At 36.9% G+C, this 25,999-nt stretch overlaps 1 protein-coding gene across 1 annotated transcript; it reads right to left on the reverse strand.

The window, feature by feature from the left end:
• Nucleotides 1–1,042: 1,042 nt before the first annotated feature.
• LOC112699607 (autophagy-related protein 11) lies at nucleotides 1,043–7,577 on the reverse strand. The gene is made up of 5 exons (XM_025751721.3): nucleotides 5,509–7,577; nucleotides 3,404–5,090; nucleotides 2,605–2,825; nucleotides 2,026–2,239; nucleotides 1,043–1,668 (listed from the first exon to the last, which is right to left on the reverse strand). Exons 1-5 carry the CDS (start codon nucleotides 6,450–6,452, stop codon nucleotides 1,258–1,260), a joined length of 3,477 nt encoding a protein of 1,158 aa, XP_025607506.1. The 5' UTR covers nucleotides 6,453–7,577; the 3' UTR covers nucleotides 1,043–1,257.
• Nucleotides 7,578–25,999: the final 18,422 nt, after the last annotated feature.

Consider the following 25,999-nt stretch of genomic DNA (forward strand, 5'->3'; position numbering starts at 1 on the left):
TTCTGTTTCTGTTAAGTTTAGTGTCTTCATAACAAGGTGGATTTTAGTGAGCTTTAGGTGAAATTAAGTTAATTTAAGAAATTAAAAAAGAAAATTAGAAATCGTAAAGAGTATTGGGTGTCCTAATTTTTGAAAGAACTCTATCTTTTACTCTTAATTGCAGTGGCTTGCGAAATCGAGGGATGAGAGGTGAAGCTTAGTCCAGGTCTGAGGATAAATCTGAGTTATATAACTTCAATTATAATACATCACAAGTTATACAAGCTCATCAAAACCAACATCTCTACACCAATGTACAAACCAATTATCAATATCCTTAGGTTATTAATTTTCGAATTCATCCTAGCAATCAACTTCAGCATCACTTTTGCATTGGAATCATCCTGTCCATCCCTTTCCTGATATTTGCATTGTCTTACCAAGATTGTGACTGGTGTAATAAGCCCCTATAAAAAATGACCTTCTCTTTGCATTCATCTTTAAGTTTATTAACCCAAATAAAATAGTCACATCTCACCTCTAATTTCTGCTGTACTCAAGATTGGAGGAGGGAAGAATGAATCAGTATCAGCTAAGATTTCTATTAACAGTCCGTGACTTTAACAGCACAACATCCATTTGCCACCATTGAAAGGGTGTTTCTTCTGGTTTCTCTTCGTCACACCTTATCATGCTACATAGTCACGTAGGCACTAATCTTAACGGAACCAAAGCCAACTTTTGTCAATGGTTATCAATATTTTGTGTGTATATTGAGTATTTCGAATGATTGCAATACACATTTATCCACCCTAAAATCTTTTTTCTCTATTTTAAATTGTTTTAAAATGATACAACCGAATGTTAGGTAACATATTACTTTGGTGAACTACGTATCGTGTATAACCCAATAACCATGCCTAATTGTTGAGGTGATTTAAGATGATAACTTATATTAGGACATACAATAATAATAAATCTGACCAACCTTATTCAGAATACTCGTTCAACTGCTTAAAAATACATCTAAATGAGCGCGTGAGCTTAAAAAGAAACAGCAAAGTTCCAAATAAACAGGTGCTAAATAATATTCACAATTTGTACAGAATCATAAAGGTAAAAATATGTACAGGGGAGATGAAAAAGATCTGGTTCATCAGCTATACAAATGGTTAACCAGTTCAATACTCAGAAAGAGCATTTCATCTTTGGAACGTTGTTTTTCGTATGTACAATTAAATTCTTCCATCACGTCTAATCTGCCAGGATGATGCAGGATCAGGAAGGAGAAGATGAATGAATGGTGGTATCAGGTAACATTGCTACGGTCACTATGAAATATTCACAGCCAGCAGGGAGACCATATGGATTGAGAGTTGATCCTGAATTCAAGGATAACCGGTCAGTCCCCGTGTCAGATGTCAGTTTATCAGACCTACCATGACGCTCCGGCCGTGTCACAGTATGCGCTGATGCCTTCACAATTTGGCGTTCAATATGCACAATTTGTCCAACAATGTAGTTAGGTCTGCTTGGGAGATGGTCAACAAAAAGGGCCACAGATTCAGTGGATAGGTAGTAATTAGAGCAGTTCCTAGTAATAGCCACATAATGCCCAGCTGGAGTGAGCACAAAGGCAGCAAGCTCATGAACTTCCAAACAACCAAAAGAAATCTTCTCTTTATTAGCCTGTGTAGCAAAACCACCAGCAAATATATAACTCGGTCACTACAAAAACCATTCAAGCTATTAAATATGGAGATGGAATAAAAATATTTACTAAAATACGCCTTAGTTATTAAAGAAAATGTTAAAATTTAAGTATCCATTCCTAGAAATTTCAGTCCCTTGTGTCCCCACTTTCTGGAGAAACTGAAGGGATTGAAATTGTGTCCTGGGACTGAAATTTTAGTTCCAGCCATCAAACACAATACTGAGTCTCGGTCCCCCAATTTCAGTTTCATTTTCTGGAAATAAACACTACCTTAATAACAATAATATAAACAACAACCTAGAACCATCATAAACATGAGGGCAATTAGTTACCTGTTTCTCAAGCTGATGCTTGTTGTAATAGGTTTTGACCTGGTCTTTTTTCTCCTCCAATTCTTTCCGGAGCTGGTCATTAGCAGCTTCTATTCTTGTGTACTTCTCAAGTAGCTCTTCACGGTGCCTCGATAAGAAACCAACTTTATCAGCCAATACACGAATGCAGTTTCGGAACTCAGCAATATCATCATCATCTTTGTCATTTGCAGAGCTGAAAAGAGAGGAGGTTCAATGATTCTTTTCACAATTTATGAATAGAGAATATCACCTCAGAACACAACAGTCCAACATAATAGCCTAAAATCTGTTCTCTTCGACGACAAACAGCCAAGAGAAATTTAGGCATCATTTACCTCTGGCTTCGCACACCTCTCCACCCAAAAGATGACAATACAAAAAGCGCAAATGTTCAAATAATTTTATAAATTACAAACGTAATTAACTAATCAGTCAGCTGCTAAAAGAAAAATTAAACATGACTTTATGAAATCAAAACTTCAAGTGATGTTCGAGGAGCTAAATTAATATCTTAAGTACTAACGTGTAAATGCAAGTAGTTAAGAGCAAGTAAATTACTTGGCCAAAGACTGTGCCAAAATACGCAGCGAATCTGCAAAACCAGCCACAGCACCAGGAGAATAAACACAGGTCTTGAGCCTTTCAAAAAGGCTGCGCATTTTAATGAGAGATGCACGCAGTAAACTATATTCTGAGGCCCTCCTGTCAGCAGAACTTTTTTGTGTTTGAGCTTCCTCTCTTGCCTCATGCAAACAATTCTCTAGGTGAGCACAATTCATCTGTAGAAAGAGGAAAACAAAATTATTAAAAAAGCATGCACAATAATGTAGATACACATGACAATGAAAATTGTAAACTGCTGAAGCATGCCTGTAAAGTTCATCCTAGATTACTTCTAATCCTTCAATAGTTTTAGTTTATATGCCAAATTCTTAATCAAGCATATCCATTCAACAAGTATCCCCTAACTGCTCAAAACATAATAAACAACAAGACAGTCTTTTCCCCCTAGGTGGGGTCGACTACATGTACCAAACGATGCCATTCACACAAAGATCTCGTTTGTTCACTTCATGCATAACTGCTCAAATATACAAGAATTAAAGATTCTTTGATTGATTTTGATCAAGATGGTTTTCAAAATGTGTTCATGGGAAACAATGTTCTAGTCAATAAAAACTAACAAGAAAATATCTTTCATGGTCGGGGCAATGGGAGATGGATAGAGATGGCTTGCTATTTCAAACTATACACACACGCTAATTATTAGTTTAGGAAACTTAAGCAGCTACTTCTCAGAGAATTAAATACAACCTTAAAATCATAGGTATCTTTATCAAATTTCACTCGAATTTACCTGAGATTCATCAAGTAGTATTAACTTGGCTTCCAGCTCATTCTTGAGACTAGCAACCTCATCTACAACAGCTGTAAGCTTGTTTTCAGCCTCATTCAATTGATTTGTTTTTTCTGCAAGTGCACTTTGTAGTTCCAACAACTTGTCATTGTTTATTTTGGAACCCAATACTGCACAATCTGCTAAGCTACAAGGTCCAATATCATGCTGCACAGGCATGCTCTCAGCAGTTGAACTATTAGTTAGTGACATGCCTAATTGTCCAACAAGCTTTTCCTTTTTATCTTTATCACCACTTTGCACTTCTTCACGGTGTGGCTCCATCATAGAAGAATCCAACTGTGGGTTCTGCACTCCAGAGGAATCCAACATGTTTTCATCCACTCCATCTAAAGCTTTATCAGTGTGTTCTGCAAATAGACCAAGTTTTGCATCCAAGGAACTCGAGATGCATGATACCTCATCCATGGGCTCTGAAGTAGATACACAAGGCATGTGGGCTTCACTGCTCACATATTGCGATTTGCAATTGTCTGTCTTCCCAGACATAAGGGGGAAGTCAGTAGCATCATGTAGGCTGGACATCTTCTGCCCCTGCACGTACTGATTGGACAATTTCTGCTCCAATTCTTGAATACGTTTCTCATATGAATCACACTGCATCTGCTTCATCTTAAGCATGGATTGAACATGTTTAACATATTCATCTTTCAGATGCAAGGCTTCCGCTGTCTTCTCTGTAGCATTCTTCAATATATGATCCATCCTTTCATCATCCAGTGACTCGTACTCAATCTCAGGGCACAGTGAACATATCAAAGCAATTCTTGAAGCAAGCTCAGCTTTGAGTTTCGCATTCTCAACTTCCATTTTGCTAGTTCCAGCAATTTCAACCAGCTCACTGCCATCAAGAAGGTCCTCAGAATCATATCTGTCAATTGACTCGGAGGTAATTTCTACAGTCTCGGCCGAGTGAGAGCTAGAACCACTCAGAGCAGATGAACTTTTGAAGCTCCCCTGCTTCTCCATCTTGGACATTACTCCTGCTAGATGCTCAGGAGCATACCTATCTACATCTGATATGTCAATATTAAGCAAACCAACATCAAATGGAGCTATATGGACATCACACTGGTTAGGAGTGTCAAACAATCCCATAGCCGACAATACATCTCTAGGGATGCATAAACTATGTATTCTCAGAAATTCCTCTCGTCTCCTGACCTCAGCCTCCCGCTTACTAGCAAGTCTTTCAGCCAGTTGTCCAGCCATGCCCATGTACAGCTTCATGGAAGCTTTTCGTCTCACTATTTCTGCAAGGCAAGCTCTGTATGCAGGACCTATACCATGGAACAACTTTAAATCCACAAATAAACCCTCCTGACGACCCATTGCCTCTTTGAATACAGGGAATTGTAGCTTCTGATCTTTGATGAGATAAGAAACATATGTTATGCTTTGCATGTATCTGTGCACAAAGTCGTTCATATCATTCTTATTTTTCTTGCAGATGTTTAATAGCTTAGTAATAGAACGATCACAAGCCTCCATCTTAGGCAAGTGATTTTTGTCATGGACATCATACATAGGACCCAAGGCTGACACTGCATCATGAGGACGAAGTGATGACGACAATTGGGAGGACAGACAATCATCGACCAGTTTCTTTACAGTGTTCACATCTTTGCTGCAGAAATCCCCATAAAATACAATTCATAAGTTGGACCAACTCGGGGCATAAAAATTTGGAATAACAGGTATAATTGAATTGCAGCAATCAGGACAAGTAAAGGGATATAGCACAATTTGGAAGTATTTAACCTCAGCTAACTATTAAGTAGTTATACCTATATCCCTAAATATAAAAAACAGTCTCAACCAAACAAGCTTCAAGAATAGTTCGAAGCCTTGCAGGAATGGCACAATAACTATTCATCAGGCCCACTTACACATTATTTGATAATAATATTTTTCAAACTCATGAAATGAGACAAAATTACAAAGCAGGATAAGGATATAGCATTAACCTTAGATCTAGATGCTTCCTGAGTGATAAACAGTGCCTAAACATTTCAAATAAAGCTGAAGAATAAGAGAATACTAACCTCAGAGATTGCATGATACTCTTTTGTTCATTTATATATCTCAGATGTTCTTTTATATCTTGTTCTAGGGTCTTCATGGATAAGAATTCCCTGTTAGACAACAACTCCTCAACCTGGCGCTTCACTGCACCAAAAGTCTGCTTAAATTGTGAAACCTTGTTCTCAAACTGCTTGTGGGAACTGGTGCAATTCTCCACCGACTTCCGCAAATTTTCTTCCTTCACCAAATCCAGTAAACACTTGCGATTAGCAGTTTGTAAAGCAGGGTGAAGTTTAACAGATCTAAGTCTCTCAACATCCTTCCCAAAATTAGACAAAAGATCAGAATGTATCCTGTGTTGCTGCAGGTAACGCTTCATAAAGTCCCCATAGTTTTGGTTAATCATCCTATAGTACTGCTCTAAATTGCCCCTTGCAACCTCCACTGCTCTTTCTTGAACCATCTGTTCCCTCAAAAGCCTCTCACAATGCTCATATTTCATTATGGTATTACTATAAATAGCATGGCCCCGATGATAATGGAACCTGAATTGCCGCTCATAAGATGGCAAGGCCTTCAAAGCAGGATCCAAAGCATCATCAAGAGGGTGCGGATCATGCGACGAGGACGGTGATGGTGGCTCGAAATTACTGGGAATATCAACTTGCTCTGGCTGTGGAGGCGGCGAATTGCTTTGAAGCCGTGCTTTATTGAATATGAATACTTCTCTGTCATCAGATGGAAGCTTGTATGCAGACAGCGGCCGCTGTGATTCAAGTTTCATATCCATACAAAGCACAAGCTGATCATTGAAATTAATCCCAGTAACAGATTCAATGGACCTCATAACTGCCTCAACAAGCGTGTTTTCATCACAATCCAACTCAAATGAATGTCCATTCTCGGCAATATGAACCAGCAGCTGGCCCTCCCGGACCAAGCTTCCAGTGACACTGGAGCTCATCTCTTATCCGCCCCAGCAAAGTCCCCACCACTTACGTCTCAATCACAAACAGAGGGGAACCAATCAAGACCTAATACGGTGGGGTCGAAATCAAACACAGATATAGCTGAAGAACACCGCCACCATACAATTCAGTCTGCTTCCTTCTCTTTTTTTCACACCACACAAGGTTTTAAGCTATGTACTGAACAAAAAATTAGCACCCTCTTTTTTTAAATATCTAGAATCAAAATCCAACGAATTCTCAAACGGGTCCAACTATCCGCAAAAAACAACAATAAAAGAATAAGCTTTTCACGACAAAATCACAGAAATCAATCAATATAATGGCAAGCCCAGTGCAACAAGAGTTCAACTTTGCACATACCCGGCATAGATTTTCACAGAAAGACACGAACTTGAACCTTGGATCCCCAAAAAAACCCTAGTTAAGAGCAACCCCAAAGTCCACCAGAGAAAGAGAAAAACCCGAAGGATGAAAACCTCAGGGAAATCGGCGTCGTTCAGTGGCCGCAAAATCGGAAGGAAGGTGGAGAAACACACAAGATGTGGAAGTGAATAGAGGCAGCAAAGGATTCGCGAGAATCCAACGAGAGAAGACAACGCATATGAGGAAAACGATATATATAAAAAGGAGGAGGAGATGGAAACAGTTATATTAGGACGGAAAATAGGGCCAAGTAAAAGAGGGCGAAAATCTTGGATTGTTAGGGATATGATTACGTGGAGCAATCGATTTTCCAGAATCTCGGTTAAGCAGCGAAACAGAACAAGGAGGTTGTCACGAAACCCCAACCCAAACCCAAACCCAAACCCAAACCCAGACTCTATTTGATGATAATTTCTTCTGAATGACTACAATGTTTTTCTTTTTCTCTTTGTTTTGCTTCTTCTATATGTTGTTCTTCCTTGAGGGAAGTAGAGAACTTGGTTTTGCTTGCTTTATTAAAAATTGCAGTGAGAACCTTCCGTGAGAAGTAACCTTGATGATCTCTCTCTCTCTCTCTGATCGTTTCGGAGAATTGTGAAAGCAAACACTGTATTCTGAATATATCGCGATATTTTAGACCTGACTCTGAATGCGCATTTAGTTACTATTTACTCTCAAATAATCATTTTCTTGTTACAAAGTACAAACTACTCTTCTTTTTTAAAACACAAAGTAAAAATAAGTACAAAAAAACATTATATAAATTAATTATTATATATTTATATATTATTTTATGTATTTTTAATATATATTAAATGATTGATTTTTAGCTTTAATCAATTAGTTATTTTTATTTATATAAACATATATTTGTATAAATGTAGGGTCAACATTTTATGTTAGAATAAATAATTTTATTAATTCAAATTATCTATATTAAATTATTAAAAATATATATCATAATATAAAAGTATACTTATATTTATAAAAGTAATTAAAAAGATTTATTTTTTATTTTCTTCAATTTATGTATTCCTAACTCTTTTTTGGAGATGATTTTAATATATTGAAAAACAAAATTTAAAATATTTATTAAATTTTAAAATTTAAATAAAAATAATATCTAATTTTATTTTTATTTAAAGACAAAAAATTATACTTATATTATTTCTCTTGAATCATCATCTCTGCTCAAATAGAAATTTGTGAAAACATCGTGTAAAAATATCTTATCTTTCATTAATATGTACATCGTAAGTGTGTATATAATAATGATATCATAACAGGAAAAAGCTTATCGAAATCCTAGAGTTTATGCTAATTCCCAATAATGACATTTAGGGTATACATGAGTTGGGTAAAATTGGACAAATTCGACCTAAAATATATATTGGGCTTATTTATTAAACCTTAATTTGACTTTAAATTCGATGAAATTTATATATTTTCGGGCCACGATTATATAGGGTAAAAATTGGGTGAAAATTGGGTCGTTAATATTATATTATCTTGATATCTCTTTATAAGCTAGCATGTGAAAATATCCAAATTTTTAATACTCTAACCATTATTTGACATGGTAAAATTCACTTAGAAAAATATAACAAGAACCAATTTTTCTCTAAAATTAAAGCATAACCATAATCAATACTAATATTATCTAATAATACCAAATATTTAAATCAATATAAATAACACAATATTATGCATTAATTAGTCTAAAATCTTATACATTTTAAACATAAAATATTAATTTATAGTCTTATAATAACTAATAACACAAAATATTAAGGTTTACAATACTTAAATTCCACATAATAATAGCCATCATCCATCACTAATACACAAAATATTAATTGTGTATGATAACCGGGCCACCGGACCGATTTCGGGTGACCCGAGCCATGGCCCGGACCTGATCCAAAATAATGACCGAGTCTATTTTTGAGACCCTTACCCGATCCTAAACCCGATAAAATCATACCAAATTAGCTCCTAAATTGTTTGAGGCCGGGCTGAATCTTCAGCCGGACCAGGCCATACACACCCCTAATGACTTCTTCTAAAACATGGTTAAAGACTAACAAATTCTCTCCGCCCTTTGGTCAAAATTGGATTAATAGTCAAATTAATTTTTAGAAGATAAGATATTTTTTAAATTTATTTTTGAATGATTTTTTTAATTAAAATTATTTTTTAAAAATTATGAATTAATCATATTTCTCCTTTAGTTATTTCATTAATTTTTTTAAATTAATGTTGTAAAATAATAATATATATAATACCTGATATATCTAATTAGATAGTAAAAATTTATTAATTTAGTCATTTTTTTCAATTACAAAAACTTTATTCTTAATATGACCTAGTGACTAAATTGATAGATTTTCGTAACATATTTAATTTTCGTCTAATTGAACAAGTTATATGTCATGTATGTTATCAATTAACATTTTATATTATCAATTGTTGACGAAAATTATAAGTAGAATAACTAAAGGACAAATATGATTAATTCATAATCTTTGAAGGACTAATTTAATTAAAAAAAAATCTTTTAAAGACAAATTTTAAAAATATCTTATATTTGAGAGACTAATTTAACTATTAATCTCAAAACTAATTAAACAATATGTGTAATACATTTATCTTTTAAAAAAATATTTAAATAAAAATATTTAAAATATTTTATTAATAATAATTTTATCATGTGTTATTAATATAAATCTTACAAAAAATAATAAGAAATTTAACTCATTTTTTTATAAATTTATCTATCATGTATTTTAAGGGTGTCCTATAAAATAAAAAAAATTTATTAAAAATATAAAAATTTAAATTTTTAATATATTTATTTTATATTTATTAAATAAAAGTATTTAAAAATTTTCACTAATAATAAATTTATCATGTATTCTAGGGATATATTAATTAAACTTTTTTATTATTTTTTAATTTTTAAATAATTTTTTATTTAAAAAATATCATATATATTAAACTTCAGTTATGCGGATAAATTAAAAATAACCACTAATTCAGTTATTTATATAAAGATAATTAAGAGAATAAATTAAAAATTTTATTCGTTGTTGATATTTAAATATTGAAATATGGTTAAAGATTAGCCGTCTTTGAAATTCTTTTACAAAAGATGTAAAACTTTTAAAATATTAAATATAAGAAAATGTAACAAAATTTAACCAATTCTTATGGCCACCTCAACTAAATTGTCTCCCTCCGCCGTGTAAATATGTTATCTCTAACTTTGTCTCTTTTTCTTTTTCGGCCGCTCATAAAAATAAGAATAAGAATAAAGTGGTGGCAGGGCCACAGAAGTAAATATTCAATATTCATGAATCATGAAGAAACATTAATAGTAGTAAGTTCCTGGAAATTTCGCCAACTTTGCTACCGCTTTATTGAAAGGTTTTGTTTGGTTAATTCAGAGAATCGATACTCTCAATTTTTTTTTTTTTAGAGGATGCTCACTAAAAATACGTAAAACATTTTTTTTAAAGACATTCATGTATTGTATTATTATTAGATATATTAATGAACATGTTATTTTTAAATTTTTTAACAAATTAGAACAAAACCGATTTTTTTATAACAATAACAATAAACCCAATTGTTATCGGATCTAGTTAAATCGACCAATTTACATAATCCATTGGATTATGGTTTTTTTTAAACAAAAATTAGGGATATATTTATCCTTTTATAAAAAAAATTAATCATGATTCGATTTTTTTTGGTGACTAATCATGATTCGATTTAAATTGTGTAAATTGATGTGATCAAATTGGGTCTAATAATTATGATGCGAACAATTAGGTTTATTATTGTTACTGTAATAAACCGATTTTATTATGATTTATTAAAAAATAAATTATTAATCGGTTTAATGAAAATGTCCAATAATATTATGATACATGTAAACGACGTCTTTAAAAAAGAAGGAGTCTCCTAATTTTTTATTATATCATACATTTTTTAATTAAAACAAAAAATACGAAAAAAATATGGTAAATAATAAAAAAGTTATACGTTATATATAAAGAAAAAAAAAAGAAATTTCATTACCAATCATTTGTGTACCCCAATCTGAAAGCAAATTCCAGATTCTTCATACCACATACACAGACACTTCTCTTTTTCTATCTTCTTCCAAATCTTTGGCACATGGCTATTTATTTGTCCATGAAAAAAATTGCAATAAATTACATTAATATTTTATTATTTAGTGTTATGTTTAAACAAAATAGTTGATCTGATTTGGCTAATTTATTCTTGTGACATTATTTTATAATTAAATGATAAAATATGATGATTTATTGAATATTGAATAACATATTTAGTAAATAGATAGCGTGTTAAAAATAAGTGAAAAAAATATAAACGTTTACAAAGGATAAGATTATGATATAAGAATTTCTGTTAATTAATGTATGTCGGAGGATCAGTTTGTAAAGTTAACAGCTTTCAGAGGTCAACGTCTTAAAAACTAAAAAGTCAATGTTGGCAACAACCTCATTTTCGAACAAGTTGCAAGGCAAAAGACCTTGAAAAATGGAAATTTGATAATTATAGTGTAACATGGCATATAGAAAACGTGTGTATTTTGAAAGAAAATACAATAGGATGAAGACTCTTATTTTATATTGAATTTTAAGATGAATAAGCAGCTTACTACTAGCATAGGTCTATTTTTTTTTTTAAATTAAGAGTCAAACCCAAAATTTTAATGTAACTATTTGAATTATAATTCAAATTAATGTAACTATTTGAATTATAATTCTTTGAATTATAATTCGTTGATGTAAGCCTAATTTTTATTGCATTTGAAAAAAATTTAGAGAAATATTATATATGTACACATTCATTATACAGATAAATTGAGCTAAAGTTCTTGAATTATAATGAATTGACCATGTTTAAAATAAAATAAAATGTTTATGAGTTTTAAATTAATGAATAATATAGTTATTTTTTTGTTTATTTAACAATATTATTATATGATTAATTGTGCATGTAAATTATATAAAAATGATAAATATATTCATAATTTTTTATTCAAATATAAATAATAAAAAATCAATTAAAAATATAAAAATAATTTTTATTTTTTAAATACAATATATCTAAAAGATCTATTTATCTTTATATAACTTTTATTTTTTTTAATTAATAAAAAATTTATTTATTTTCGAATTTAAAAAATAAATATCTATTTAACTTTTTTTTCTTAAAATTATTATTATTGTTATTACTACCTCTTTGTTTGTTTCTCCCTTGTTCTCAAAAGTAATTAATGATTAATTAAACCATGTGATTGTGTATGTATTAACTATATCACGATTTTAACAACCATACACGTTTGCATTTTTTAATATTTTTAAAAATCCCTTAGCAGACAGATATCTTCATCCACCTAGTCACCTACCCTAACAAATATTTTCTCAAAATGTAATTCTTTTCTTTAAAAAGGCCAAAAAAAGAACAAAACAAAAAACACTTCAACGAATTATATACACGATGGCATGTGGCCTCACATATGCATTAGGGATGTAATCATAATTCCTCGTTATATTAAAAATAATAATACTACTTTATATATTAAAATTTAATCACCAAATCAATTATTAACATAATATATATATATATATATATATATTAAAAATAAATTAAATAATATATATTTATACAAAAAAACATAATAATTAATTTAATAATTTATTTTTAATGTACATATTTTTAAGTATTATTTTGATTCCTCACGTTGAGGGTCAGAATCAAAATCATCTCTCGTATATATTTTGATTTAAAACCATCCTTAAAGTCGTATTTAAATTTAAAATCGTCCTTTATAACATTTTTCGAACGTAAATGCCCTTGCGTCGTTATAAGGCAGTTATGACCACGAAAAACAATTATATATATATATATATATATATATAGAAAATTAAAATGAATGGAAAAGTTTAATAAGTATACATTGAATTGAAAGGAAGAAAGGGTAAAGCATCGTGAAAGTCACTGTTGCATAGCATAAATCACTGTGGAGAAAGTCACTGTTGCAGAGCATAAATCACTGTGGAGGACCTGCTGGACGAAGAACGCCATGGCTGCACAAATCTCAACCTCATCTCGTAGTAGGGCTTCGTCACATGGTAGGCTGCTACTTTGTTCCCATAGTGAGAAGCCAGTGTTGCGAATCTGAGGGACCAAGGAGAACCCAGGTTGCAGATTTTGGGGTTGTGTTTACTTCGAGGTTTGTTTTGTTACCTTTCCTCTGAATTGGGTCTGTTGGGTGATGGAATGGTGGATGGTCTTGGTGGGTATGTGCAGGTGCAACAAGGCTGCAATTTTTTTCGTTAGGCAGATCCAGAGATAGAGGTGGAACATTCAGAAGTTGCTAGAATAAGGAAGAAGCTTTCGATGATGAAATCAAGAACCAAAGCAGCAGAGTGGAAGCTGAAGGTCGTTACAGTGTTAGGGTTTTTTTGGTGGGTTGGGTTTCTTTGTTTGTTGTTGCAGAGTTGGTATAAGGCAACGCAACAGTGTGTAATTCCATTGAACCTAGTATGAAACATGTATATGTGTATTCTGCTGTTGTTATTGTTGGTGAATTGGATTAGGGTTTATCTATTAAGGGGGTTCCTGATTGTGTTATGTTAAATCTATTTCAACATGTATATATGATTGTTTTGTAAGCATGGTTGGATAATGAAATGAGATTGAAACTTTTTCTTGGCACAAACATGAGTTCCATTACTGATCAATAACATAACAGTGTTATTAAAATGGTAAATGTCTGAATACATGATAAGCATAATGGTGTGGTATTTTACAACCCACACTACTAATCGGTAAGTGCACCGGGTCGTACAAAGTAATACCTTACGTGAGTAAGGGTCGATCCCACGAGGATTGATGGATCAAGCAACAATAGTTGAGTGATTGGCTTAGTTAAACAAACAAAAATTGATTTTGATATTGAAATGTTCAAAAGGTTTAAGTTGAAAATAAGACAGACACACAGTAAATAAGTTGGGAATAAAATTTTAGAGAAACAGTTAAGGCTTCAGAGTTATCTATTTTTCTGGATTAACTTTTCTTACTAACTATTTTAATTATGTAGGATTTAATTTATGACAAACTATTTGTAACTAGATCCTAATTCCTTAGACCTTCCTAGTCTCCTCTAAAATTCATCAATTGCCAATTCCTTGGTCAATTAATTCCAATTAGAGGGTGATGATCAAATTCCAGTTTACATGCCACAAAAACTTTAATTACCCAAAAAATAAAAGGATTATATGTCACATATCCCGTTAAATCCAGATAATTAAAATTTAGGAGAATATGTTTTCAAGCTGTTGTTCTAGTAAAGAGCTTTTCCAAGTTTTATAAGAACTCAAATAGAAAGAGGGTCATACTTCCGTTTCACCCAAATTCGTAAAATAAAGAGTGAAAACAATTCTTAAATTATAAATCCATACATAAATTAAAATAGAAAAAATAATAAAATCAATCCATACAAATAGACAGAGCTCCTAACCTTAACAATGGAGGATTAGTTGCTCATGGTTCAGAGTATAAAACTAGGATTTAAGTAAACTGTTTCTGATCTGAATGTCCCTCTATAGAAGAGAAGTCTCCCCTTTTTATAACTAATCCTAATTAATTTAAAATCTAATATCTAAAACTAAAAATAATATCTTTTCCTAAAAGATAAGATTTGAATTTAAATTTGAATTAATTAACAGATTTTCAGTTGATGGGTGGGGACCACTTGATTTGTCCATTCTGCAGCTTCTAATATGTGTTTTCTGGGCTAGAAACTGGGTCGAAACAGCCCAGAAATTACCCCCAGCGTTTTCTGTATTTTTGCAGATCGCGCATGTGACGCGTCCGCGTCGTCCACGCGTTCGCGTCATTTGTGCATATTCCAGTCCACGCATTCACGTCAAGTACGCGATCGCGTCATTGCGATTTCTCCATTCCGCGCGGTCACGTGAGCTACGCGTCCGCGTCGGTCTTCGCTGGTCATCTCTTTGGTTTTTTCTTTTTCTCTGCAGAAACTTTATCAAATCCATCCGAATGCTACTTAAAATGAATAAAATTGCACAAAACTCAAAATAGCATCCATAGTGGCTAAAATATAATTAATTCTAAATTAAACTCAACAATTTAGATGCAAATTCACTAGGAAAAGATAGACAAGATGCTCACGCATCACAACACCAAACTTAAACTATTGCTTGTTCTCAAGCAACCAAAACTAATATAAGCTTAGGATGTGAATTTGCATGAGAATGAGAATTCGATTAAGCTCGTGTCTCTTTTTATAGTGGGGTTTATAACTGTAATCTTGAATAGGTTTGGCATCTCACTCTCCTTTAAATCAGAAGGATGTCATTGTCATCTGGAATTAGAATCCGGATAATATTATGAATTCTCTGATCTTTTATATTTCAATTTAATCCTTGAACACAGCAAAATTTACTTTAATTTATTTTCTTTGGTGCTTTGCACCTTGAGCCTAGCCGTGACTTTAAATGTTTCGTCTCAAGGATTACTTGACACAGAAACACCACAAGCACTTAACTGGGGAACTCTCTTTGAGTTCTGATTTTTCTTTTAGTTACTCCCAAACAGTGGTGCTCAAAGCCTTTGGCATACTCTGTTAAGCGCACTTGGTCTCGACTCTAATGTTCTGTCTCAAGGATTAGTTGACACAATCACACCACAAGCATGTGACTAGGGAAACAACTCTTTGAGCTTATAATCATGTCTGACCTCCCTAGTCATTGATGCTCAGAGCCTTGGACCTTGCTTTTATTATTATTTATTTTTTTTTTGCTGTTTCTTTTGCTTCAAGGATTACATTTTTTTTATTTCAGAGAAGTCATAATAATTCTCTAAATTCCTATTCATTATACATCAACATCTCTTTATTCAAATTCAAATATGCACTGTTTATATCATGCATTCAAAAATCACAGAAAATACCACCACATTTAAGTAAATAAGACTATTTTTAGAATTAAACTCAATTTCTCATGTAATACATCACTTCTTTTTCTTTTCTTTTTGGATTCAAGTTCAGTGAGTGGTACATGAAACATCTTTTCAGCATAAAAAAGGAAACTAAACTAGTTCTAGGATTCTAACTAATAAAGGATCATGCAACAAACAAAACAAAATAGCAGAAGACCGGAACATAACATAGAAAAAGAGGGGAGGAATAAAAATGAAAGGAACTCAACCACCTTAATTATCCTAGCGGTCACTTTATTCTTCAGGTTGTGCTCCTCCGTGAAGATGATTCGCCTCCCTTTTTTTGACGATTAGATACCTATAAGTGTAGCGTCAACACCAAACTTAAAGGTTTACTTGTCCTCAAGCAAAGAAGAACTGAAAATAGAAGAGACAAATATTATGAGAAAAAAAGAAAAAAATAAAAGGATAAAAGAATAAGAGAGAATTAGGATTGGGAGAGAGAGAGGAAGAAAAACTGGGCGGCGCAAAGCGACGCATACGCGTGGGTCGCGCATTCTTCATAAAGACGCGTTAGCGTCAGGCACGCATCCGCGTGCCCTGGATTTTGTGCGATTCGCCCGAAGCCAGCCGCGCGCCCGCGCGACTCTCTGTTCATAGTGCTTGGGAATCAATTATTCATACGACGCGTTCGCGTCGTGCGGGTCGTTCACGTGCATGGCCATATGTGCAACTGACGCGAACGCGTTAGTCACGCGTCCACGTGATCTAATTTGTGCTTTTAGCACACTTCCTGCCCCAAGCCAGCACAACTCTCTGCCCAATACTCTTTTACGTCGAATTCACCGGTCACGCGTTCGCGTCAGGGACGCACCCGCGTGAATGGCATAAATCACGAATGACGTAAATGCGTGAGGTACGCGTTCGCGTGGGATTGTTTGTGTGAAAGGCAGGAGTCTAGCGCTATTCCCGCGCAACTCTTTGTTCAAATTTATTTTTCACGCACACCCATCTGATGCGTCCGCGTCAGCGACGCTTGTGCGTCGGATGCTCTTCTCTCTCTCTCTCTCTCTCTCTCTTTTTTTAGAAATATAGAGCTTGAGGTGTTCGGTTCCTGTGATAAAATAGCTGTATGATTAGAAAATTAGTAAGAACTCAATAAAAATCAAATAAGCAATAAAACTACTACTACGAAAAATAACTAAGAATGAAAAGAAACGATCATACCACGGTGGGTTGTCTCCCACCAAGCACTTTTAGTTAAAGTCCTTAAGTTGGACATGTGGTGAGCTCCTTGTCATGGTGGCTTGTGCTTGTACTGATCCAGGAATCTCCACCAATGTTTGTAATTCCAATGGTCACCGGGATCCCAAACTAGACGCATAACGCCTTTGAGCAAGTTGAAGTAAGTGACAGGGCCCCAAGAGTGTTGATTGTGGGAATGAATTCCAGGGTCCCAAACCTTGCTTTTACACCCGTCTTCTTGTGGATTACCATTGTTCCCACCGGGTGGCAAGCAATCTGAATTCTCACAGAGACATCCAAACAACTTTCTAGACCCAGTCAAGTGAGCTCTACACCAATCCTTGCACTTTAATTTGGAGCATGCAACCATACTGAACCTTGCTTGACAACTCTTACCACTAACCATCTTCCTCTTACTCTCAATGTCACAAAAAGCTCTAAGTTGACCATCTGTCTCTAGTAGCCCATATTCAAGTGGGAAAGTAAGGATTAAGGATAGGAATTTTACCCACTTGAATGTTGTATTGGATGGTGATGGTGGTTTTGCAAGCTCCACTCCCTTGTGTTCTTCTTTGAATTCTTCTACCTCTTTGCAAGCATTCTCAATTTCAACCTCTTCATCTTGGTAGCTGTCTTCTAATTCAATCTCTTCTTCATTGCTTACCAAAGGCATGGGAGGTTGTGCATCTTCCTCCTTTGCTTTTGCATCTTCCTTTTCTTCCATGTGTGAGGATGAAAAGTTCTCTAGTTCACTAGAGTATAAACTCCTTTGATTGATTTCTTCACTTTCTTCCATATGATCTTGCATTATATCTCTTGGGAAGGAATTTGCTTACTCCTCTTCCTGTGACTTGATTATTGCCTGCACATAGTTCTCTATATTTTTAACACTTGTCTTTATATCATGTAGGCATTCTTTCATGAGGAGCTCAAGATCTGATGGTATTTGAGATGAATAGGAAGATGGTTGCTCTTGATATGGGTAGAAGGATGATGGTTCTTGATATGGGTAGAAAGGTGGTGGTTCTTGGTACGAATATGGAGATGGTGGTTTGTGGTATGAATATGGAGGTGGTGGCTCTTGATAGTTGGAACATGGAGCATTGAAGTTTCTTTGGTTTTGATTTTGCCAACCAAAATTTGGATAGTTCCTCCATCCACCATAATATGAATCACTACTCGGGTGTGAGTAGTAACCCATGTGATATCTCTCCATTATTTTTCCTTAGCACAAAACACCAAAAATGATTAAACGCACCATGTGGTAAATAGGAAAGCAAAGAAGACAGAACAAATTTTTTTTGAAAATATTATTTTTTTTATTATTATTATTTTTTTAGAGAAAAATTACTACGTAGACACCAAACTTAATTTCAAAAATAAAAAATATTGGTGCTATTTATTTATAATTTTTTTCGAAAATTATATATACATATATATATATTTTATTTAAATACTAAAAGGAAAAAAAAAGGAAAAACGTAACAGGGGAGGGGAACGAAAGAAAAAAAAGGAAGTTGTTCATACCCTGGCCCAATAATAAAGGCCCAGGTCTAAAAGAAAGGCTTAGTCCAAAGGATTGAGCCTTACTACGCACCGACCTAGTGTCAAGAAGTCGGTATTGACTACGACTTGTCCTAAAGAAGTCGGGCATGAGATTAGCTGGCAGATAAACACTCATTCAAATGAGTAACCGCCCCTAAAATCTCTCCAACCGCTTCATCAAGCCATATCTTAACCTCCCTAAGATAATGGGACGGTTAACACCCTAAAGATATGGCACTACTCCAACGGTGGTTATTGGCTCACCACTATAAATACACTGACACCCCTCAGGTATCTTTAAGCCTAATACTCTCTAGACCTGCTAACACCCTTGCTAACTTAGGCATCGGAGTGTCTTTGCAGGTACCACCCCCCATTCACTCACGCACACAAGTCGGAAGGAGGCTCCAGCGCGCGAACCAGCTCGGAGACTACCATCCGTGAATGATTGGGCCAACCAACGTCATCTAATATATTGATCTCCGGTTACCCACCGTAACATTGGCGCCGTTGCCGGGGACCCGAGAGATCATCCATCGATGGCGGACAGATCCCACGAAGAAGGTCATGTGGAGATAGATTCTGAACAAGAGAATCTGGACACAGGCAATAACGATGCGGACCTCGTCCTCCACCAGGAAGTTGACAATCAGCATAGAGAAGGCACCTCCGGAGTAAAGAACCCGAAGGTAAATTCCTCAGAAGGGCGCGAATCAGAAAAAAGAGGACCATCCCATGTAACTGAACTCATGGGGTTAGTCCACAGCCGCCTGGAACAGTTAGAACAAGAGCGGGAGTGGCAAAAGGAAACTGAAAAGTACCTAAAAGAGGAGATGGAACGGCGAAAAGAGTTAGAAAGAAAACTCTTAAAGCTGGAATCTTCCCTCAAGAGTCACAACTCCCGCGACGAACAAGAAGAACCGCTCTTGGGTGAAGAGGATCCTTTCAGCGAGGACATAATGAGGGCAAAAGTTCCGAGAAACTTCAAAAGCCCGGATATGGACCTCTACGATGGAACCACGGATCCAAAGCATCATCTAAGCAACTTCAAAAGTCGGATGTACCTAGCTGATGCTTCCGACGCTACGCGATGCAAAGCTTTCCCGACCACTTTATCGAAAGCAGCGATGAAGTGGTTCGATAGCCTTCCCCCGAGATCGATCACCAGCTTTGAAGACCTCTCAAGGAAGTTTTTGATGAGGTTCTCAATTCAGAAAGACAAGGTGAAACATGCACCGAGCCTCCTGGGAATAAAACAAGAGGTCGGAGAATCTTTACGAGCCTATATGGAAAGGTTCAACAAAGCATGTTTGGAGATTCAAGACCTGCCCACAGAGGCAGTCATAATGGGACTAGTCAATGGACTTAGAGAAGGACCCTTCTCGCAATCCATATCTAAAAGACATCCCATTTCTTTAAGTGATGTACAGGAACGAGCTGAAAAGTACATCAATATGGAGGAAAACACCAAATTAAGAGACCTGAGTTGGCGACCTGGACCCCCTCCATCAACCAAAGAGAGGGAAAGGGAAGCCAAGAAAAAGGAAGAGCTCGGTCTCGAGAGGCCAAGGAAATATCACTCTTATACTCCCCTGAAAGTTTCTATAGTGGATGTATACAGAGAGATTTGCAACACTGAAAGACTGCCACCCCCTAGACCCATTAAAAATAAAAAAGGGGGGAGCCGCAGCGATTACTGCGAGTACCACAAAATATATGGTCACTCTACAAACGACTGCTACGACCTCAAGAATGTGATAGAAAAGCTGGCTAGAGAAGGTCGGCTTGATAGATATCTCATAGAGAGGTCGGACAGTCATGGAAAGAGAAAGCGAGATGATATGGATAGAAGAGACCCACCACCGCAAACTCCAGAGAGACATATCCATATGATCTCAGGAGGATTTGCGGGAGGAGGACTCACCAAATCCTCTCGCAAAAGACATCTCAAAAGAGTCTATCAGGTCAGGGAAGAGTCACCCGACCTTCCTACCATTTCATTCACAAAAGAAGATGGGCAAGGAATAATCCCTGGACACGATGATCCAGTGGTAATAACTATGATCCTAGCAAATGCCCATCTCCACAGAACCCTAGTAGACCAAGGAAGCTCAGCGGACATTCTCTTCAAGCCTGCTTTCGACAAGCTAGGGTTAGATGAGAAGGAGTTAAGAGCCTACCCCGACACCCTATACGGATTAGGGGACACGCCAATAAAACCACTGGGATTTTTACCCCTCCACACCACTTTTGGAAAAGGGAAAAAATCAAAGACTCTGAGTATAGACTTCATAGTCATAGATGTAGGGTAAGCATACAATGCTTTGATCGGCAGAGCTACCCTTAATCGACTCGGAGCGGTGGTATCCACTCCCCACCTCTGCATGAAATTCCCGACCTCAGCGGGAATAGCAACAGTAAGGGGAGATCAAAAGTTGGCAAGGAAATGCTACAATGAAAGCCTAAATCTGAGAGGAAAGGGCAAAGAAGTTCACACAATAGAGCTCGGCAGCGCAAGGGCCAGAGAAGAGCTGCGACCACAACCGGGAGGAAAAACTGAAGAGATACAGGTCGATAAAGAGGAAGGAAAAAACACTTATATAGGATCTAACCTAGGGGAAACTCTAAAACAAGGGTTGGCTAAACTCCTAAGAGACAATTCCGACCTCTTCGCCTGGAAGGCCTCTGACATGCCTGGGATTGACCCCGGGCTCATGTCCCACAAGCTCTCGGTTTATCCAGGGTCTCGACCTGTACAACAAAGAAGACGCAAACTCGGACTAGAACGAGCCCTAATAGTAGAAGAACAAGTACAGGCGCTTCTGGAAGCTGGCTTCATTAGAGAAGTCAAGTACCCAACATGGCTAGCCAATGTAGTGCTGGTCAAAAAACAGAATGGCAAATGGAGAATGTGTGTCGACTATACCGACTTAAATAAGGTATGTCCCAAGGACCCTTATCCCCTACCAAGTATTGATACCCTAGTGGATTCCAGCTCGGGGTACCAATACTTATCGTTTATGGACGCCTACTCGGGATATAATCAAATCCCAATGTATGAGCCAGACCAGGAGAAAACGTCATTCATCACACCCAGAGCTAATTTCTGCTACGTGGTCATGCCATTCGGATTGAAGAATAAAGGAGCCACATATCAAAGGTTGATGAATAAAGTGTTTTCCCCTCACCTAGGGACCCTAATGGAAGTATACGTCGACGACATGCTGGTAAAAACCAAGAAGGAGGTCAACCTCCTATCAGACCTCTCGCAAGTCTTCGATACCATAAGACTGCACGGGATGAGATTAAATCCCACAAAGTGTGCCTTCGCGGTAGAGGCAGGAAAGTTTCTAGGGTTTATGCTAACACAAAGAGGGATTGAAGCCAATCCCGATAAGTGTAGAGCCATCCTAGAAATGAAAAGTCTGACTTGTTTGAGAGAAGTCCAGCAGCTCAATGGCCGACTTGCAGCCCTCTCCAGATTTTTGGCAGGGTCGGCACTAAAGTCCCTTCCTCTGTTCTCCTTATTGAGAAAGGGATGCCAGTTTGAATGGACTCCGGAATGCGAGGAGGCGTTCCAAGAGTTCAAAAAGTTTTTAAGCCAACCTCCTATCTTAACCCGACCAGTACCAGGGAAAGACCTCGTTCTGTACTTATCCGTAGCAAACAGGGCTGTCTCGTCAGCCCTGATAAAAGAAGACGAGGTCGGACAACACCCAGTTTACTTCATCAGTAAGATCCTACAAGGCCCTGAACTAAGGTACCACAAACTAGAAAAGTTTGCCTACTCCTTAGTAATAGCCTCACGAAGGTTACGACCTTACTTTCAAGCCCACACAATAAGAGTCCGTACGAACCAACCCATGAAGCAAATCCTCCAAAAAACGGATATTGCAGGGAGAATGGTTCAATGGGCGATAGAGCTCTCCGAGTTCGACTTAAAGTATGAAACTCGGACGGCGATCAAAGCTCAATGCCTCGCTGACTTCGTAGCAGAATACGCAGGGGATCAAGAGGAAAAGCCAACTACATGAGAACTCTATGTAGACGGATCCTCCAACAAAACGGGAAGTGGCGCAGGCATAATATTGGTAGATGAAAGAGGAACCCAAATAGAGGTTTCCTTAAAAATTGAATTTCCGGCTTCAAACAATCAGGCAGAATATGAAGCCTTGATCGCCGGACTAAAGTTGGCAGAAGAAGTCGGCGCTACAAAGGTGATGATATACAGTGACTCACAGGTGGTGACCTCCCAAATAAGCGGAGAATATCAGGCAAAGGACCCTAATATGAAGAGGTATTTGGAAAAAACTTTGGAACACCTTGGGCGCTTTGCAGAAACTGAGGTTAAACACATAACTCGGGATCTAAATAGCAGAGCGGATGCCCTATCCAAGTTAGCAAGTACCAAACCAGGAGGGAACAACAGAAGCCTGATTCAAGAAACCCTCCAGGAACCCTCAGTAGCAAAAATAGAAGATAAACAAGAAGTACTTGAGGTAACCGGCCTAAACCTCGGATGGATGAATCCCTTAGTCGAATACATGAAATTCGACATCCTCCCTAAGGAGGAGAAAGAAGCTAAAAAGATCCGAAGGGAAGCACAACACTACACTTTGGTGAGAAATGTCCTCTACAGAAGAGGGATATCAACACCATTGTTAAAGTGTGTACCGACCTCAAAAACTCCCGAGGTATTGGAGGAAGTACATAGTGGGATCTGCGGGAATCATCTCGGAGCAAGGTCACTAGCCAGAAAAATAATCCGAGCTGGATTCTACTGGCCGACCTTGCAGAAAGACGCCACAGAATTTGTGAAAAAATGTCAACCATGTCAGATGCATGCAAATTTCCACGTGGCTCTACCAGAAGAGCTCATTAGTATCACTTCTCCATGGCCTTTTGCAAAATGGGGAATGGATTTGTTAGGTCCTTTTCCCCAAGCGCCAGGACAAGTCAAATACCTGATCGTGGGAATAGATTACTTCACAAAGTGGATAGAAGCAGAACCATTAGCCACCATCACCGCTCAAAGAAGTCGCAGGTTCCTCTACAAAAATATCATCACAAGATATGGGGTACCTTATTCCATTACTACGGATAATGGAACCCAATTCACCGACGCTACTTTCAGAAGCTTAGTAGCCAGTATGAAATTCAAGCATCAGTTCACCTCGGTAGAGCACCCACAAGCCAATGGGCAAGCCGAGGCAGCCAACAAAGTCATACTGGCAGAACTAAAGAAGAGACTGCAGGAAGCAAAAGGAGCTTGGGCTGAAGAGCTTCCTCAGGTGCTATGGGCTTATAGGACAACCCCCCAGTCCGCCACAGGAGAAACACCTTTTCGACTAGTTTATGGCGTAGAAGCCATGATACCAATAGAAATCAATGAGCAAAGCCAAAGGGTAATTCTCCATGATGAGGTCGGAAACATACGGGGACATAAAGAGGAGCTCGACTTGCTCCCCGAAGTCCGAGAAGATGCCCAGATAAGAGAAGCAGCATTGAAACAAAGAATGACTACAAGGTACAACAAAAAAGTCATTCGAAGAACATTTGCCCCGGATGACTTGGTCTTAATCAGAAACGACATTGGAGTCAACAAATCAGGAGAAGGAAAGCTCGCCGCAAATTGGAAGGGACCATACAAAGTCAATGAAGTTTTAGGAAAAGGTTATTATAAAGTAACCGACCTAAACGGTACTGAATTACCAAGGTCGTGGCATGCTTGTAATATGAAAAGGTACTACAGTTAAAAGCGAACTCTACTCCCTGATGTACTCTTTTCCCAACTTCATGATTTTTTCCCAAAAAAATTAAAGGGTTTTTTCTGGAGAAGGGTTTTTAATGAGGCATCATAGTAGAGGCTAAGGGAAAATAGGCTATTAAAACCCTTAGTAGCAAGAAGGTACCTCCCCAATTAATAAAGATCTTTTTCATAATATCTCTTATAATCTCCTTTTTATTTTTATGAATCTTTCTACGAAACGCGCCGACTTAAGCTCGACAAAACGTGAAAATCCCATGAACCGACCTAGATGGTCGTCAGGATAAAACGACGAGGTACAAGTCGGCGTAAAGAGGTTATATAAGCCGATCGTAAACAACTCGGAAACAACTCGGCTCATAAGTCGAAACAAAACTCCGAGTAGAAAAGCTCGAAAACACTTCGACTCAGAAGTCGGAGTGAAAAACCGAGCAGAATAAAACGCATCGCAAAAATAACCTAAGTCATGAGAACCCAATAAAACATGGTTGGGTGTAAGGAATAACAAAAAGAGATTGAAAAACCTAGGGAAAAGTTTAAAGGCTCCCAAAAAGTCCTTAAACAAAAAGGCTCGGAAAAGCAGACGAGCCAAGGGAAAAGGTTTTCGAAAAAGATCAAGAGGACTTTGAAAAATCAGAAAGGCATACACGCGTAAGGTAGCTTAAACCCTTATCCAAAAAGGGTATTTATTATGTTAATTTAAACCCTTATTCAAAAAGGGCACTTGCGAAAATATTTTGTTTACGGCCTTAAAAGGCCAAAAGAAATTGTTCAAACACTACCCAACAATATGAAAAGAGTTTAAAAAAAGGGGGGACTCACAGGCCGAGCCCCCATATAGCCATAAAAAAATTACTTTTGCAGAAGAGTAGACGGATCACCACTACCAGAATCAGGAGGAGCGCCACCAGGAGGGGAAGAACTCGGAGGAACAACTGAAGAACTCGGAGCGTCCTTAGAACGAGGAGGGGACTCAATGATCCTCTATCCCCGAGTCTTCAATTCTGACTCGGAAACAATTACGGGGACAGGAGGATCCACGATAGCACCGTCAATGACAACTTTATCAGGATGTAAAGGAGAAAGATCCAAGTCGGGAGCGATAACTCTGACTTGCTCCAGGAAAATCCTCCATGACTCCTCGGCACCATCAGCGATAGAGTCCTCCAACTCGGCGTACGCATTCCGAGAATTCAGCAAATCCTTCTTCACAGACACAAGATCTTGAAATAAACTTTGATAACTCTCCTGTGCTGTCTTCCTCAAACTCGCCTCCATATTGCATTGGGCCCGCAGCTTGCTCTCCTTCTCCCGAAGGCTATCTCTCTCTGCCCTCAGCTTAGCTACCTCCTCCTTCAACTCCCTCTCATGGTCCTGGTAAGAAAGAAGCCTCCCCTCCAACTCCTCAACCTTCGAGGTTACCCCCAAAGAGCTGAGGGGAGTCTTCTCAAAGATATCCAAAAGCTTGCCACAAACATCTGCCGCCCTAAAACTCTCCTCAGCCAGAATGGTGAGGTGGTTTCGAACAGAAACATCATCCATACTTATATGAGGATA

This window comes from Arachis hypogaea, chromosome 1 (assembly GCF_003086295.3).
Source record: "Arachis hypogaea cultivar Tifrunner chromosome 1, arahy.Tifrunner.gnm2.J5K5, whole genome shotgun sequence".
Taxonomy (NCBI): domain Eukaryota; kingdom Viridiplantae; phylum Streptophyta; class Magnoliopsida; order Fabales; family Fabaceae; genus Arachis; species Arachis hypogaea.